This window comes from Osmerus eperlanus, chromosome 6, assembly GCF_963692335.1.
Source record: "Osmerus eperlanus chromosome 6, fOsmEpe2.1, whole genome shotgun sequence".
Lineage (NCBI taxonomy): Eukaryota > Metazoa > Chordata > Actinopteri > Osmeriformes > Osmeridae > Osmerus > Osmerus eperlanus.
The window spans coordinates 22,003,598-22,017,608 of NC_085023.1; the positions used below are offsets into that span (position 1 = coordinate 22,003,598).

General features: G+C 56.4%; 1 protein-coding gene across 4 annotated transcripts in view; it reads right to left on the minus strand.

Moving 5' to 3' along the window:
* Positions 1-206: 206 nt before the first annotated feature.
* The window catches only part of LOC134022682 (signal-induced proliferation-associated 1-like protein 2), a 71,281-nt gene continuing 57,476 nt past the window's right edge, over positions 207-14,011 (minus strand). The window contains exons 11-22 of one of the 4 annotated variants that reach the window (XM_062464408.1): positions 13,855-14,001; positions 13,116-13,213; positions 12,624-12,712; positions 11,532-11,896; positions 10,647-10,889; positions 9,827-9,880; positions 9,177-9,312; positions 7,214-7,448; positions 3,388-3,519; positions 1,491-1,608; positions 1,195-1,270; positions 207-498 (exon numbers count right to left, since the gene is read on the minus strand). In XM_062464408.1, the coding sequence (XP_062320392.1) occupies positions 352-498; positions 1,195-1,270; positions 1,491-1,608; positions 3,388-3,519; positions 7,214-7,448; positions 9,177-9,312; positions 9,827-9,880; positions 10,647-10,889; positions 11,532-11,896; positions 12,624-12,712; positions 13,116-13,213; positions 13,855-14,001 (1,840 nt within the window). In that variant the 3' untranslated portion in view covers positions 207-351. Of the gene's footprint in view, positions 499-1,194; positions 1,274-1,490; positions 1,609-3,387; positions 3,520-7,213; positions 7,449-9,176; positions 9,313-9,826; positions 9,881-10,646; positions 10,890-11,531; positions 11,897-12,623; positions 12,713-13,115; positions 13,214-13,854; positions 14,002-14,011 lie in introns of all 4 variants that reach the window. The other 3 variants (XM_062464407.1, XM_062464410.1, XM_062464411.1) reach the window with 3 other exon arrangements.

Below are 14,011 nucleotides of genomic sequence, written 5' to 3' on the forward strand. Positions count from 1 at the left end.
GGAGGGGCAGGGAGGGATGGGGGCAGGAGGGGCAGGGAGGGATGGAGGCAGGAGGGGCAGGGAGGGATGGGGGCAGGAGGGGCAGGGAGGGATGGGGGCAGGAGGGGCAGGGAGGGATGGAGGCAGGAGGGGCAGGGAGGGATGGGGGCAGGAGGGGCAGGGAGGGATGGAGGCAGGAGGGGCAGGGAGGGATGGAGGCAGGAGGGGCAGGGAGGGATGGAGGCAGGAGGGGCAGGGAGGGATGGAGGCAGGAGGGGCAGGGAGGGATGGAGGCAGGAGGGGCAGGGAGGGATGGAGGCAGGAGGGGCAGGGAGGGATGGGGGCAGGAGGGGCAGGGAGGGATGGGGGCTCTCAGGGCTTCTTGTCGATGGTGTGGAAGAACCACTCTGTGAACTTCCTGAGCTGCGCGGCTGCCGTCTGGCTCTCCACCTGCAGACGCATGTTGTCCTGCCTCAGGTGCTGAACCTCCACCTGCAGGACGGCCTTGTCCTCCTTCTCCTGGACAACAACAGACTCGCATCAGGCCTGAGAGGGTTTCCTCTCTTCAGACAAACACATTAGAGGAGGTGGACAAACGTTCGACCAGTACACGATGAGGCAGGGAAGCAGGATATTAGATTAAGCAGATGAGCCATTCAGAGCTTCCATTACCCCGTCATCTCACTGTTTAGCTCTGAGATCCTCCCAAAACAGCCCAGCTGTTGAGAGGAATGTGAGAGAGAGAGAGGGAGAGGAGTGTGTGGGTGAGAGAGGAGTGTGTGGGTGAGAGAGAGGGAGAGGAGTGTGTGGGTGAGAGAGGAGTGTGTGGGTGAGAGAGAGGGAGAGGAGTGTGTGGGTGAGAGAGGAGTGTGTGGGTGAGAGAGAGAGAGGGAGAGGAGTGTGTGGGTGAGAGAGGAGTCTGTGGGTGAGAGAGAGAGAGGGAGAGGAGTGTGTGGGTGAGAGAGAGAGGAGTGTGTGGGTGAGATAGAGAGAAGTGTGTGGGTGAGATAGAGAGAAGTGTGTGGGTGAGAGAGAGAGAGGGAGAGGAGTGTGTGGGTGAGAGAGAGAGGAGTGTGTGGGTGAGATAGAGAGAAGTGTGTGGGTGAGAGAGAGAGAGGGAGAGGAGTGTGTGGGTGAGAGAGAGAGGAGTGTGTGGGTGAGAGAGAGAGAGGGAGAGGAGTGTGTGGGTGAGAGAGAGAGAGAGAGAGAGAGCACCTTGTGGAGGTCGTACTGGAGCTGTCTCAGGATAACCTCCAGCTGGTTCACCTTCCCCGTCAGCGTGGCAGGACAGCTTCTGGAGGAGACCAGCACACAGGCTACAACACCACACACTGTTGGCCTTGTATGTGTGTGAGAGAGTGTGTATGTGTGTGAGTGTGTGTGTGTGAGTGTGTGTGTGAGTGTGTGTGTGTGTGTGTGTGTGTGTGAGTGTGTGAGTGTGTGTGTGTGTGTGTGTGTGAGTGTGTGTGTGAGTGTGTGTGTGTGTGAGTGTGTGTGTACAGGTTCCTCACCCTGCCTGCAGAGCTGCTCCCTCTGCGGCGGCCACACGGCGGGTCAGCTCCTGGGAGATCTGCAGAGCCTCGGCTCTCTGCATATCTGTCATGGTGCAGAAGGAGGCCACACGCTGGTCTGGGGAGCGCACACACACACACTCACACACACACACACACACACACACACACACACGCACACACACACACACACACACACACACACACACACACACACACACACACACACACACACACACACACACACACACACACACACACACACACACACACACACACACACACACACACACACACACACACACACACACACGTTAACCTCCACCGCACCACACCCAGCTAGTGGGAGTCAGGTGGCTGAGCGGTTAGGGAATCGGGCTAGTAATCTGAAGGTTGTCAGTTCGATTTCCGGCCGTGTCAAATGACGTTGTGTCCTTGGGCAAGGCACTTCACCTTACTTGCCTCAGGGGGGAATGTCCCTGTACTTACTGTAAGTCGCTCTGGATAAGAGCGTCTGCTAAATGACTAAATGTAAATGTAGTGTCAGCAGGGAGTCCATGCCTGCTGAATGCTGCTCTCTCCCCCAGACCCTCCCTCTCTCTCTGGCTTCAGTGTGAGACCTCAGGAGGAGGATCTGCATATTCATATAAAAGAGATTAAAACTGCCTCGCTGTTAATTTAGCCCAAATGAAACCAAATCCCATCCAAGACAAAGGCTTCTCAAACTGGGGTTTGGATGATGTGAGAAAGAGAGAGACAGAGAGAGAGAGCAGGTTGGGATTTCCATATGAATGGTCTCTCTTGTTCCATGGTTTGGTCTTTGAGATTAACCAGAGCAGAGATATCAGCACAGAAAATCTGACTGTCAGGAAACGTTCAGTTCACCAGAGAAAAAAACCTGAAGCCTTGTCCACCTGCGTCTCCCAGTACCAGCACCCAACAGCCTGGATCCAGACCACCAGGACCTCCCCAACAGCCTGGATCCAGACCACCAGGACCTCCCCAACAGCCTGGATCCAGACCACCAGGACCTGGGGGACCCTGGTGACAGGAGAAGAAACACCACCGTTCATCTGTACACGATGATGGGATCATGTGAAGTGAAATGGTCATTTCTGCTAAATGGCAAATGTGCACCATCCATCTTATTACATGGCGACTTACTGAAGAAATCAATAATTGGACAAAAAATGTTTATTTATAAATTATTGGATGTTTTTTTTTTGCTTCTGCAAAAAAAAAGTGTCCGTTCAGAATTAACAGACCCTGGAATGCCATCATTTACCAATCAGGAACGAGTATTCAAGGCCGTGTAATAAGCATATACAGTGCGTATGTAATATGTTGTCTACAGACATGCCAGTGGTAATGAGAAATAATGATGATGGATTCTGGTCAGCCCTCCAACACAACACAACCTTCCTTCACTCATGTTACACCCTGGCACAACCTCACACACCCTGACACACCCTCACACACCCTCACACACACAGGGGGGAGGGAGAAGGGGAGAGCCTCTGTCATCCCTGATAGTACACCCAAACTCCTAACGGCCAGGGCCCAGAAAGGGGCTGCAATTACCCAACCTGGCAACCAAGTGCTTAACTGTGAGAGGCGGTAGTTAGTGCACTCTGTCTGAGTGGAGTCTTGCTGGGATTTATGGTGAAAATGGGCCATGAACGAGGGTCCACTTATCCCAAGTTAAAGGCTTGGAACCAGGGAACGGGGACCAGGGAACGGGGATTTGAGGAGACAGTGCCACAAGTCACGAACAGTGCTTGAACCTCACACACACAGTCTCTCACACACACAGTCTCTCACACACACAGTCTCTCACACACACAGTCTCTCACACACGCAAGGCCAGCAGCAGTGAAAGGCACAGCAGGTGAGCTACCTTCGAAGGCGCGCGCAGCATCGACCAGGTGGGACCAGTCCAGCCCGGTGGTGGGGTCTGGCAGGGGCATGAGCCCCGGGTCGCCGGACTTGCACCTATCAGCCAGGGAGCCGTCAGAGAACCACAGATCATCTGCAGAGACACACAGGACTCGGGTCAGGGTCTGGGGCCAGCTGCCAGGACACTCACACCAGGGAGAGGCTGCCCGGGGGGCAGGACTGCCCGGGGGGCGGGGGTACAAGTGGGGCTCGAGGGGGGAGGAAGGGAGGATGGGAGGGAGGGGGGTTTATAGCTTTTAACTCCTCGTCCTCCCTTCTCCTCATTGGTCATATCTACCTCCACTCAGCCCTGCACACATCAAGCCCCTGATCATACACATCCTTATAGTTCCAGAAGGTTCTTCCCTGGAGAGTGCTCGCCCCAATCTTAGTTGCTAATATGAGGCTTTCTAAATCTATCCAGATAAGCATCCACACACAAGCGTGCAAACAACTTCCTCTGGTACCCTCAAGGAGAGGAGGAAGAGAGGGGGAGAGGGGGAAGAGAGGAGGAGAGGAGGGAGAGAGGAGGAAGAGAGGAGGAGAGGGGGAAGAGAGGAGGAGAGGGGGAAGAGAGGAGGAGAGGGGGAAGAGAGGAGGGAGAGAGGAGGAAGAGAGGAGGAGAGGGGGAAGAGAGGAGGGGAGGGGGAAGAGAGGAGGAAGAGAGGAGGAAAGGGGGAAGAGAGGAGGAGAGGGGGAAGAGAGGAGGAGAGGGGGAAGAGAGGAGGAGAGGGTGAAGAGAGGAGGAAGAGAGGAGGAGAGGAGGAAGAGAGGAGGAGAGGGGGAAGAGAGGAGGAGAGGGGGAAGAGAGGAGGAAGAGAGGAGGAGAGGGGGAAGAGAGGAGGAGAGGGGGAAGAGAGGAGGAAGAGAGGAGGAGAGGGGGAAGAGAGGAGGAGAGCAGGCTAACTGGTGGAGAGGGGGAAGAGAGGAGGAGAGGGGGAAGAGAGGGGGAAGAGAGGAGGTAGAGAGGAGGAGAGGGGGAAGAGAGGAGGAGAGGGGGAAGAGAGGAGGAGAGGGTGAAGAGAGGAGGAAGGGAGGAGGAGAGGAGGAAGAGAGGAGGAGAGCAGGCTAGCTGGAGGAGAGGGGGAAGAGAGGAGGAAGAGAGGAGGAGAGGAGGAAGAGAGGAGGAGAGGGTGAAGAGAGGAGGAGAGCAGGCTAACTGGAGGAGAGGGGGAAGAGAGGAGGAGAGGGGGAAGAGAGGAGGAGAGGGGGAGGAGAGGAGAGGGGTAGGAGAGGAGGAGAGGGGGAGGAGAGGAGGAGAGGGGGAAGAGAGGAGGAGAGGGGGAGGAGAGGAGGAGAGGGGGAAGAGAGGAGGAGAGGGGGAAGAGAGGAGGAGAGGGGGAGAGGGGGAGGAGAGGAGGAGAGGGGGAAGAGAGGAGGAGAGGGGGAGGAGAGGAGGAGAGGGGGAAGAGAGGAGGAGAGGGGGAAGAGAGGAGGAGAGGGGGAAGAGAGGAGGGAGAGAGGAGGAAGAGAGGAGGAGAGGGGGAAGAGAGGAGGAGAGGGGGAAGAGAGGAGGAAGAGAGGAGGAAAGGGGGAAGAGAGGAGGAGAGGGGGAAGAGAGGAGGAGAGGTGGAAGAGAGGAGGAGAGGGGGAAGAGAGGAGGAGAGGGTGAAGAGAGGAGGAAGAGAGGAGGAGAGGAGGAAGAGAGGAGGAGAGGGGGAAGAGAGGAGGAAGAGAGGAGGAGAGGGGGAAGAGAGGAGGAGAGGGGGAAGAGAGGAGGAAGAGAGGAGGAGGGGGGAAGAGAGGAGGAGAGCAGGCTAACTGGTGGAGAGGGGGAAGAGAGGAGGAGAGGGGGAAGAGAGGGGGAAGAGAGGAGGTAGAGAGGAGGAGAGGGGGAAGAGAGGAGGAGAGGGGGAAGAGAGGAGGAGAGGGTGAAGAGAGGAGGAAGGGAGGAGGAGAGGAGGAAGAGAGGAGGAGAGCAGGCTAGCTGGAGGAGAGGGGGAAGAGAGGAGGAAGAGAGGAGGAGAGGAGGAAGAGAGGAGGAGAGGGTGAAGAGAGGAGGAGAGCAGGCTAACTGGAGGAGAGGGGGAAGAGAGGAGGAGAGGGGGAAGAGAGGAGGAGAGGGGGAGGAGAGGAGAGGGGGAGGAGAGGAGGAGAGGGGGAGGAGAGGAGGAGAGGGGGAAGAGAGGAGGAGAGGGGGAGGAGAGGAGGAGAGGGGGAAGAGAGGAGGAGAGGGGGAAGAGAGGAGGAGAGGGGGAGAGGGGGAGGAGAGGAGGAGAGGGGGAAGAGAGGAGGAGAGGGGGAGGAGAGGAGGAGAGGGGGAAGAGAGGAGGAAGAGAGGAGGAGAGGGGGAAGAGAGGAGGAGAGGGGGAGGAGAGGATGAGAGGGGGAAGAGAGGAGGAGAGGGGGAAGAGAGGAGGAGAGGGGGAGGAGAGGGGGAGAGCAGGCTAACTGGAGGAGAGGGGGAAGAGAGGAGGAGAGGGGGAAGAGAGGAGGAGAGGGGGAGGAGAGGAGGAGAGGGGGAAGAGAGGAGGAGAGGGGGAAGAGAGGAGGAGAGGGGGAGGAGAGGAGAGGAGGAGAGGGGTGTTTGAGGACGTCTTCACACCTCCGCCCGGTGCGCAGCTCAGCGGGAGGCGTCTGAGGGCTGATAAATGACTTGTCTGAGTGAATGTCTTCATGTTTCAATCACCGCTGCCTTTTCCTCTCTGCCTCTCTCTGCTCCCCTCTCCCTCCCACTCCTTCTCTGCATCCCTCTCCTCCCCGACAGACAGCGAATGCAATAAACAAGCTGGCATTTCACATGGGCTTTCAGAAACGATCAAATAGAGGAAGAGAGAGAGGGAGGAAGAGAGAGAGGGGTAGGGAGGGAGGGAGGAAGAGAGAGAGGGGTAGGGAGGGAGGGAGGAAGAGAGAGAGGGAGGAAGAGAGAGAGGGAGGAAGAGAGAGAGGGGTAGGGAGGGAGGGAGGGAGGACAGTGCTGGAGCAAGGCAGTGCTGGAGGTGATGCTAAACACCTTCCCTCTCCCTTCCCTCTCCCTTCCCTCTCCCTTCCCTCTCCCTTCCTTCTCAGAGAGTCAGATTGATACTCTGCTAAAAGGGATGTTTTGGAGAGAGAGAGAGCTGCTATCCTTCAAAACAATCAGAGACCTTCAGAGCAAAGCTTCACAAGGGGGAGGCAGAACACTGCGCTGCAGAGCGCTCTCTCTCTCACCACACACGCACACACACACACACACACACACTCACACACACACACACACACACACACACACACACACACACACACACACACACACACACACACTGAGGAGGACCAGGGACTAAAACAGAGGACAGGCAGACAGACAGACAAACAGAAAGGCAGGCAGGCAGGAATTGATGAGTGAATGGGACATTGTGTGTGACAGGACAGTATGCAGCCTTATGGAGAATGAGCATGTTGTTGACATCAGCTGAGCTGCAGCGGTCAGTCTCCTCAGCCGGGGCCACAGGTAGCTGCAGGCCACAGGTAGCTGCAGGCCACAGCGTAGCTGCAGGCGACACAGATGTCGGTGTAACACAGACAGCAAACCTCGTCTCCCGCTGTTTCAATGAAGTGGCTGTGTCGGGCGGAGGCAGGGGACAGCCCAGGCCGAGGCTGGGACCGTGTGAGTGTGTGTGTGTGTGAGTGTGTGTGTGTGAGTGTGTGTGTGAGCGTGTGTGTGTGTGTGTGTGTGTGTGTGTGTGTGTGTGTGTGTGTGTGTGTGTGTGTGTGTGTGTGTGTGTGTGAGTGTGTGTGTGTGTGTGTGTGTGTGTCTGGGTGTGTGTGTGTGTGTGTGTGTGTGTGTGTGTGTCTGGGTGGTCACTCACTCCTCAGCCCCCCCCCGGGGTGCCTGCGGGGGGGCAGGGTGGTGTGGTAGGGCCTGCGGGGGGGCAGGGTGGTGTGGTAGGGCGGGGTGCTGCTGAACAGGATGTCGCTGGCCTGGTCCAGAGCAGAGCTGTGGGAGCTGCTGTAAGACGAGCCCTTACGCGTACTGCACACGCTCTCATCTGACAGGGTACGGTACAGGGATCGCCGTGGTGACAGGCTCTCTGCCGCTGACATCTGGGGGAGAGAGAGGGGATGAAAGAGAGAGAGGGGATGAGAGGGAGTATGCAGGGTACATGTCTACAAGCATTGACACTGACAGAGTTCAGGGAGCAACCACCTCCACCCCCACCTCCCTCCTCCCTCCTTCCCTCCCCCCCTCACCCCCACCTCCCTCCTTCCCCCCCCCCCCCCCTCACCCCCACCTCCCTCCTTCCCCCCCCCCCCCCCCCTCACCCCCACCTCCCTCCTTCCCCCCCCCCCCCCCACACCCCCACCTCCCCCTTCCCAGGACCTGACGCTCTGCCCTGCTTAGCAGGACTCTGCCATGAGCTTTCCACTGCTAATAGTGATTTAATCAAACCGGTGTCATCGTCAAGGTTTCAAATGAAGTGTGTCTAAATGGGCTACACAGGTGTGGCCTGGGTTGAAGCTGAAAGGTGGATGTCTTGGTCTGCCGACAGCCTGGCTGAACACACCAAGCCCTCCGCTGATTACAGCTCGTTCTCCTCCGTGGGAAAATAAAACAGAACGTAAATGAAACCAGGTGGAATGAAATGGTATCACTGAACTGATCCACCCGTTTTAGGTTAGATGCAAATGAAAATGACAGCATGCCTGGCCATTTGAGTGGCTGTGATGTTGAAGCTGTAAGCAGCTGCTGTGTGCTGTGTGACTGAGGGACACAGCCTGGAGACGGGTTCTACTCTGAGGCGGAACGGCTTTGAATCCGAGTTGAGCCTCATCCAAGACTAACCCCAGCTAACATCTCCAGGGCCTCTACTGGGAGATAATGGATCGGAGGTCGACTCAAGATGCAATGAATAGAGTCTCCAGGACCCAGGGACGTTCTGCTCTCTCTCCAACTTCCTGCCTTTCATCTCTGCCAACCAAGCAAGGAAAACAGACCTGGAACACACAAGACCAGACACTGCTGCCCTGAGGAAGAGGAGAGGAGGAGGAGGACAGGAGGAGGAGATGAAGAGGAGGAGAGGAGGAGGAGAGGAGGGGAGGAGAGGAGGAGGAGGAGAACAGGAGGAGAGGAGGAGGAGGAGAGGAGGAGGAAGAGAGGAGGAGAGGAGGAGGAGAGGAGGAGGACAGGCTGATAGGCAGCAGATGTGGGTCCGGGTCTTCCTTGGTTGTCATGGTGAGGTTATCAGTTGTGTTGTCATGGTGAGGTTATCAGTTGTGTTGTCATGGTGAGGTTATCAGTTGTGTTGTCATGGTGAGGTTATCAGTTGTGTTGTCATGGTGAGGTTATCAGTTGTGTTGTCATGGTGAGGTTATCAGTTGTGTTGTCATGGTGAGGTTATCAGTTGTGTTGTCATGGTGAGGTTATCAGTTGTGTTGTCATGGTGAGGTTATCAGTTGTGTTGTCATGGTGAGGTTATCAGTTGTGTTGTCATGGTGAGGTTATCAGTTGTGTTGTCATGGTGAGGTTATCAGCTGTGTTGTCATGGTGAGGTTATCAGCTGTGTTCCTGGCTCCTGCTCACTACCAGGCCAGAGACCTTGTCTACATCAGCGCACACACACACACACACACACATCAGTGTAGTACCTCATTCTCGCCACGGGCTGCTGTGTGTGCCTGTGTGTTCTGAGAGTGTGTGTATGCTGATGTGTGTGTGTGTTTGCAGTGTTTCCACATGTACAGCACCAGAGTGTGTGTATGCTGATGTGTGTGTGTGTTTCCAGTGTTTCCACATGTACAGCACCAGAGTGTGTGTACAGCAGCCAGCCTCACCTTGCGGGGGCCCTCGTCCCCCGGGGGGCTGTCAGGCAGCATCATCTTCAGGTACTCCTCCTTGGACAGCCCCTGGAGGCCCCCGGCCCCCCTCTCCCCCACCTGTCGTTGACAGGCCTCTTGGGCGTAAAGCTGCCTGCAGGGACACACAGCCAAGGGTCAGCGCTGGGGGCCGCGGGGGCAGGGGGCCCTCACACAGCACAGCGAGGGCTCAAAGGGAGCCCAGCTGTTTGGTAAATACTGTTGCCACCAATCAGAGGGACAGGGGGCATCTTAGCATTGGAGACACGAGGGGGCAGCTCTGAGTCCTGCTGAAGATGTTAGTCCGGGGGAGGGAGGGGGTGAGGGAGGGGGTGAGGGAGGGGGTGAGGGAGGGGGTGAGGGACAGGAGGTGGAGCCAGGCAGGGGGCTGTGAAGGAGGCAGCCAAGCTCTGTGAGAGGAGGAAGAGGAGGAGGGGAAGAGAGGTTAGAGAGATGTCGGTCTCTGGTTAGAGAGGCAGGTTGTCCCTGACCAGGGGACAGGACCGGGGAGGAGGGCTGGGGAGGAGAGAAGGGAGAGGAGGGGAGGGGGGCTGGGGAGGAGAGAAGGGAGAGGAGGGGAGGGGGGCTGTTACAGCAGAGGAGTGGTGAGGGTGACAGTGAGTGTGTACCTGGAGCGCTCAGACAGCGTGTTAAGGAGGAAAGCTAAGAAACTGTCTGCTCCCCTGGAACAAGCAGGAGACACAGAAACAGCAGAGAGAAGCACAGCCAGAGGTTAGGACATGTTAGGCAGAGACAAGGAAACTTTCTGGAATGAAAGGAAAACTTAATTACATGATTAGACAATAACTGTGTGCATTATTAGGCCATTTATCAAGAACCTTGGTTATGTAAGAAGAAATGAAACCATAGGAATGATCTAGACTAACAGTGGGGGGCGTTAACAGCATTAGGGGCCTTCTTCATAAGGCGGGAGCAGATGACTACAGCATGCTATCAATCACTCAGGCTGGAAGTGCTACATGAGCCCCGCTAAATCAGATTACTGCAACTGCAGCACAGGACGAAACCCTCATGGAGCCTCCTCTCTCCCCCTCTGTCCTGAAGACACTGAAACACGCTCGCACACACACACACACACACACAGGCGCGCACACCCACACACACATCTTACAAAGGCCCCCGGTATCCTACAGATCACCATTTAATCTGACCCAGTAACTCATCACTGTCTGTGTGTGTGTGTGAGGCTGTCATCTACAGGAGCAGGTTTGGAGGTGTGTGTTTCTCACAGCCTGGGTCAATACCCACTAGTGAACCCTGCCAGGGCTGTGGACATCTGGACACACACACTCAGCCACACACACACGCTCACACACACACGCTCACACACACACACACACGCTCACACACACACGCTCACACACACACACACACACGCTCACACACACACACACACACACACGCACACACACAAACTCACACACTCACCCACACTCTGACATGGCAGGCTCTTCAGGACGGGGTATGTCTTCAGAGTTCTTGGCACCAGGCAGGGGTTGTGTCTGTCCACAGGCCTCCGAACTTAGCCCCGCCCCTGCACCTGTCTGGGGGGCGGAGTAGCCTAGCCCCGCCCCTGAGCCGGTCTGGGGGATGGTGTAGACGCGGGCGGAGTCGGCGGAGGTACAGTAGCGTGCCCCACGAGCCAGGGGACTGCCTGAGTGGTGTGAGCCGCTGACCACAGCAGAACCAGAGGAACAGATGACCCACACAGAACAACAGCAGAACCACAGCAGAACAACAAGAACTGGGCTGGGAGTGACCAGGACAGGAAAACATGATGACCAGATCCTAAGCTGTAATAAAGCCTGTGTTCGGGGGGAGGGGCTTGTTGTGGTCACCCCCCAGCAGGAAGGCCCCGGCCTGCGATCAACAGAGAGGCTCACAGCTGGACGAAAAGGTCAACCTGCAACCATCCCCATTGTGCATGTGTGTGTGGTGTGTGTGTGTGGTGTGTGTGTGTGTGCACACAGTCCACACAGGCCAGCAGTCCGATGAGGCAATGATGTAGATGACCAACAGAGAAAGGTTTCTGTGGGTATATATGTTACTCTGTTTGTGTATTCGAACTCAATAGATTGTGGTTCCAGTCAAATCCCATAGAGAATACAATACACCCCCACGGGCAAATCAATAACACAGACATGGTAGGGTCCACTTCCTGGTGTGGTGTGTTCCAGAGCACTGGGAGGAAAAACATCAATGACATCATCCAGCCTTCAGCACAGTCACAGGTCACACTGCCACAACACTTCCCCACATACTGCTGGGACAGGAAACAGGAAGTAGAAGACACAGGAAGTGGCTGTACCGTACCTGGAGTGAGAGGAGATCTCGCTGAGGTCTCCAATGCTGCCCTCGGTCACATGACCAGCCAAGATGGCGGAGGCGAGACCCTGCGGCAGGTAAGCCTTCCCATGATCCTCCTCTGAGGCCGCGTCGTGCTCGGGGCCCCAGACCAGAGCCTGCTCAACCAGCCTGCCCTGGAGCACCCGGGCCCCTGGGGGCCCACAGGGGTTGGTGTCGATGCCGCTGTCTGTGGATGCTCCCTTGATGTAAGTGAGGCCCAAGAGCTCAGGGTCCATCAAGTCCCCGGAGCCAAAGTGCTTGTCGTCGCTGCTGCTGGAGGCATTACTTGAGAGGGTGTTGCTGCTGGAGGGGCTGGAGGTCTTATCTCCCGTCTGGGGGAGGGGGGGGGGGAGAGAGGGAGAGGGGAAAGTGAAGGGAGAGAGAGAGAGAGAGAGAGAAGTGAAAGGAATGTGAGAGAGAGAGAGCGATGAAGGGAGAGGAAAGCGAAGGGAGAGAGAGGTAGAGAGAGGTAAAGAGAGAGGGAGGTAGAGAGAGAGAAAGGGGGGGAGAGAGAGAGAGAGAGAGAGAGAGAGAGAGAGAGAGAGAGAGAGAGAGAGAGAGAGAGAGAGAGAGAAGTGAAAGGAATGTGAGAGAGAGAGAGCGATGGAGGGAGAGGAAAGCGAAGGGAGAGAGAGGTAGAGAGAGGTAAAGAGAGAGGGAGGTAGAGAGAGAGAAAGGGGGGGGGAGAGAGAGAGAGGGAGGGAGAGAGAGAGGGAGAGAGGTGTAAGGAGAAAGAGACAGTAAAGCTTCAGGCGTGAGCTGTGTTCATCACAGTGAGGTCAGTTGTCAGGACAAGGGCGGGGCAGCCTGCGGCTGGAAGCGTGTTTGCTTTGTGTTTGCTGTACATCAGAGGACTGTACCAAACAGAGGACTGTACCAAACAGAGGACTGCCCAGAGGAGACAGCAGACCCGTGGCAGAGCACAGCCATAAGACTACTTATTAAAATAAGCCCTCCAGACTCAGAGAGAGCAGCTTCCACACAGAGAGAGCAGTGAGCAGTTTCACCCCAGCCCCCTGCTCTGTTGCCAGGGGTAAAGTCGTGGGCCCAGGTACTCACCCTGGACAGCTTGCTGGGAGAGTCCTTGCTCCCCTCCCTCTGCTTCAGGGAGCTGAGGATCTTGGTGGAGGGGAGGTGCCACCTGGCCTCTGCAGACAAGACGCCAGGGGGGGAGACGAGCAGAGTGGGGGAGGGAGGGAGAGGAGTGAAAGCAGATAAAGGAAAGAGGGGAGATAGATAGAGGGGGAGAGAGGAGAGAGAAAGATAGAGGGGGAGAGAGGAGAGAGAGAGAGAGAGCAGTAAGATGAGCTGTCTTACTGAGAGCATGACAGACAACAGCCACTTGAATCTGAAGTCCAGATCACAGATACACCCCAGGTCAAAGGTCACAGAGCTGAGCTTTCATAGAGACATGACCTCTCATTGGTTCAGAGGGGGCAGGAGAGTTTCATACACATGCATAAGTCACAACCTCCATAAATCATGTACAACACAACAGCATGATTCAAGCCCCACAGTTTAACAGGTCCCACAGGGGGAGGAGAGACTCACCTGCAGAGCGGGTCCTCTCCAGCGTGGTATCCCTGTCCCGCACGTCCCCCTCTCCCTGCAGCTCCCCAGAGCGCTCCTGAAGGACTGGGGAAGGACAGCTGCAGGACAGGAACACAGGCAGGGTCACAGCTTGTTTACAGCTCTCAGCACACAGCAGCAGAGAGAACAGGCCAGCACACTCCCCTCAGAGGACTCTCTAAGTCATTGAGGATCACAGGTCAGAAACTTGAGCTCATTTGAGTCAAGCTGAAGATGGCGTTTCCTGCCGGCGCTGACGAGAGGCGCTGGTTTGTCCGGGTCAGAAACAGGACAGGCACAGGCAAGCAAACAGGTCAAGGCTAAAAAAGGTAAGAAGGATACGGGGAACCCCCGACCCTCTAGGTCCGGGGGGGTTATGCTCCCGGCCTCGCCTGGCCTCTCTTGGGCCCCTGCCACAGCCTCTCCTGGTTGAGGTTGGGTGGGGCCTGTTCAGGTAGTCAAGCCAGGTTTACTGTATTCTGGCTTTTCTTCTGTCACAGTAGGGGTGTGTGTGTGTGTGTGTGTGTACAGTAGGGGTGTGTGTGTGTGTGTACAGTAGGGGTGTGTGTGTGTGTGTACAGTAGGGGTGTGTGTGTACAGTAGGGGTGTGTGAGTGTGTACAGTAGGGGTGTGTGTGTGTGTGTGTGTACAGTAGGGGTGTGTGTATGTACAGTAGGTGTGTGTATGTACAGTAGGTGTGTGTGTGTGTGTGTGTGCGTACCCGTCGTATCCGTGCTGCTGTGTCCAGGCTGTGCTGCTGCAGGGTCCAGGGTCACTGGAGGACGACTGGTTACTAGGGGAACTCCGGTACGGCTGGTCGCTCTGGTTACACACACTCACCTGGGGGTTCTCCATGTCCAGCACAGCCCTGAAGACAC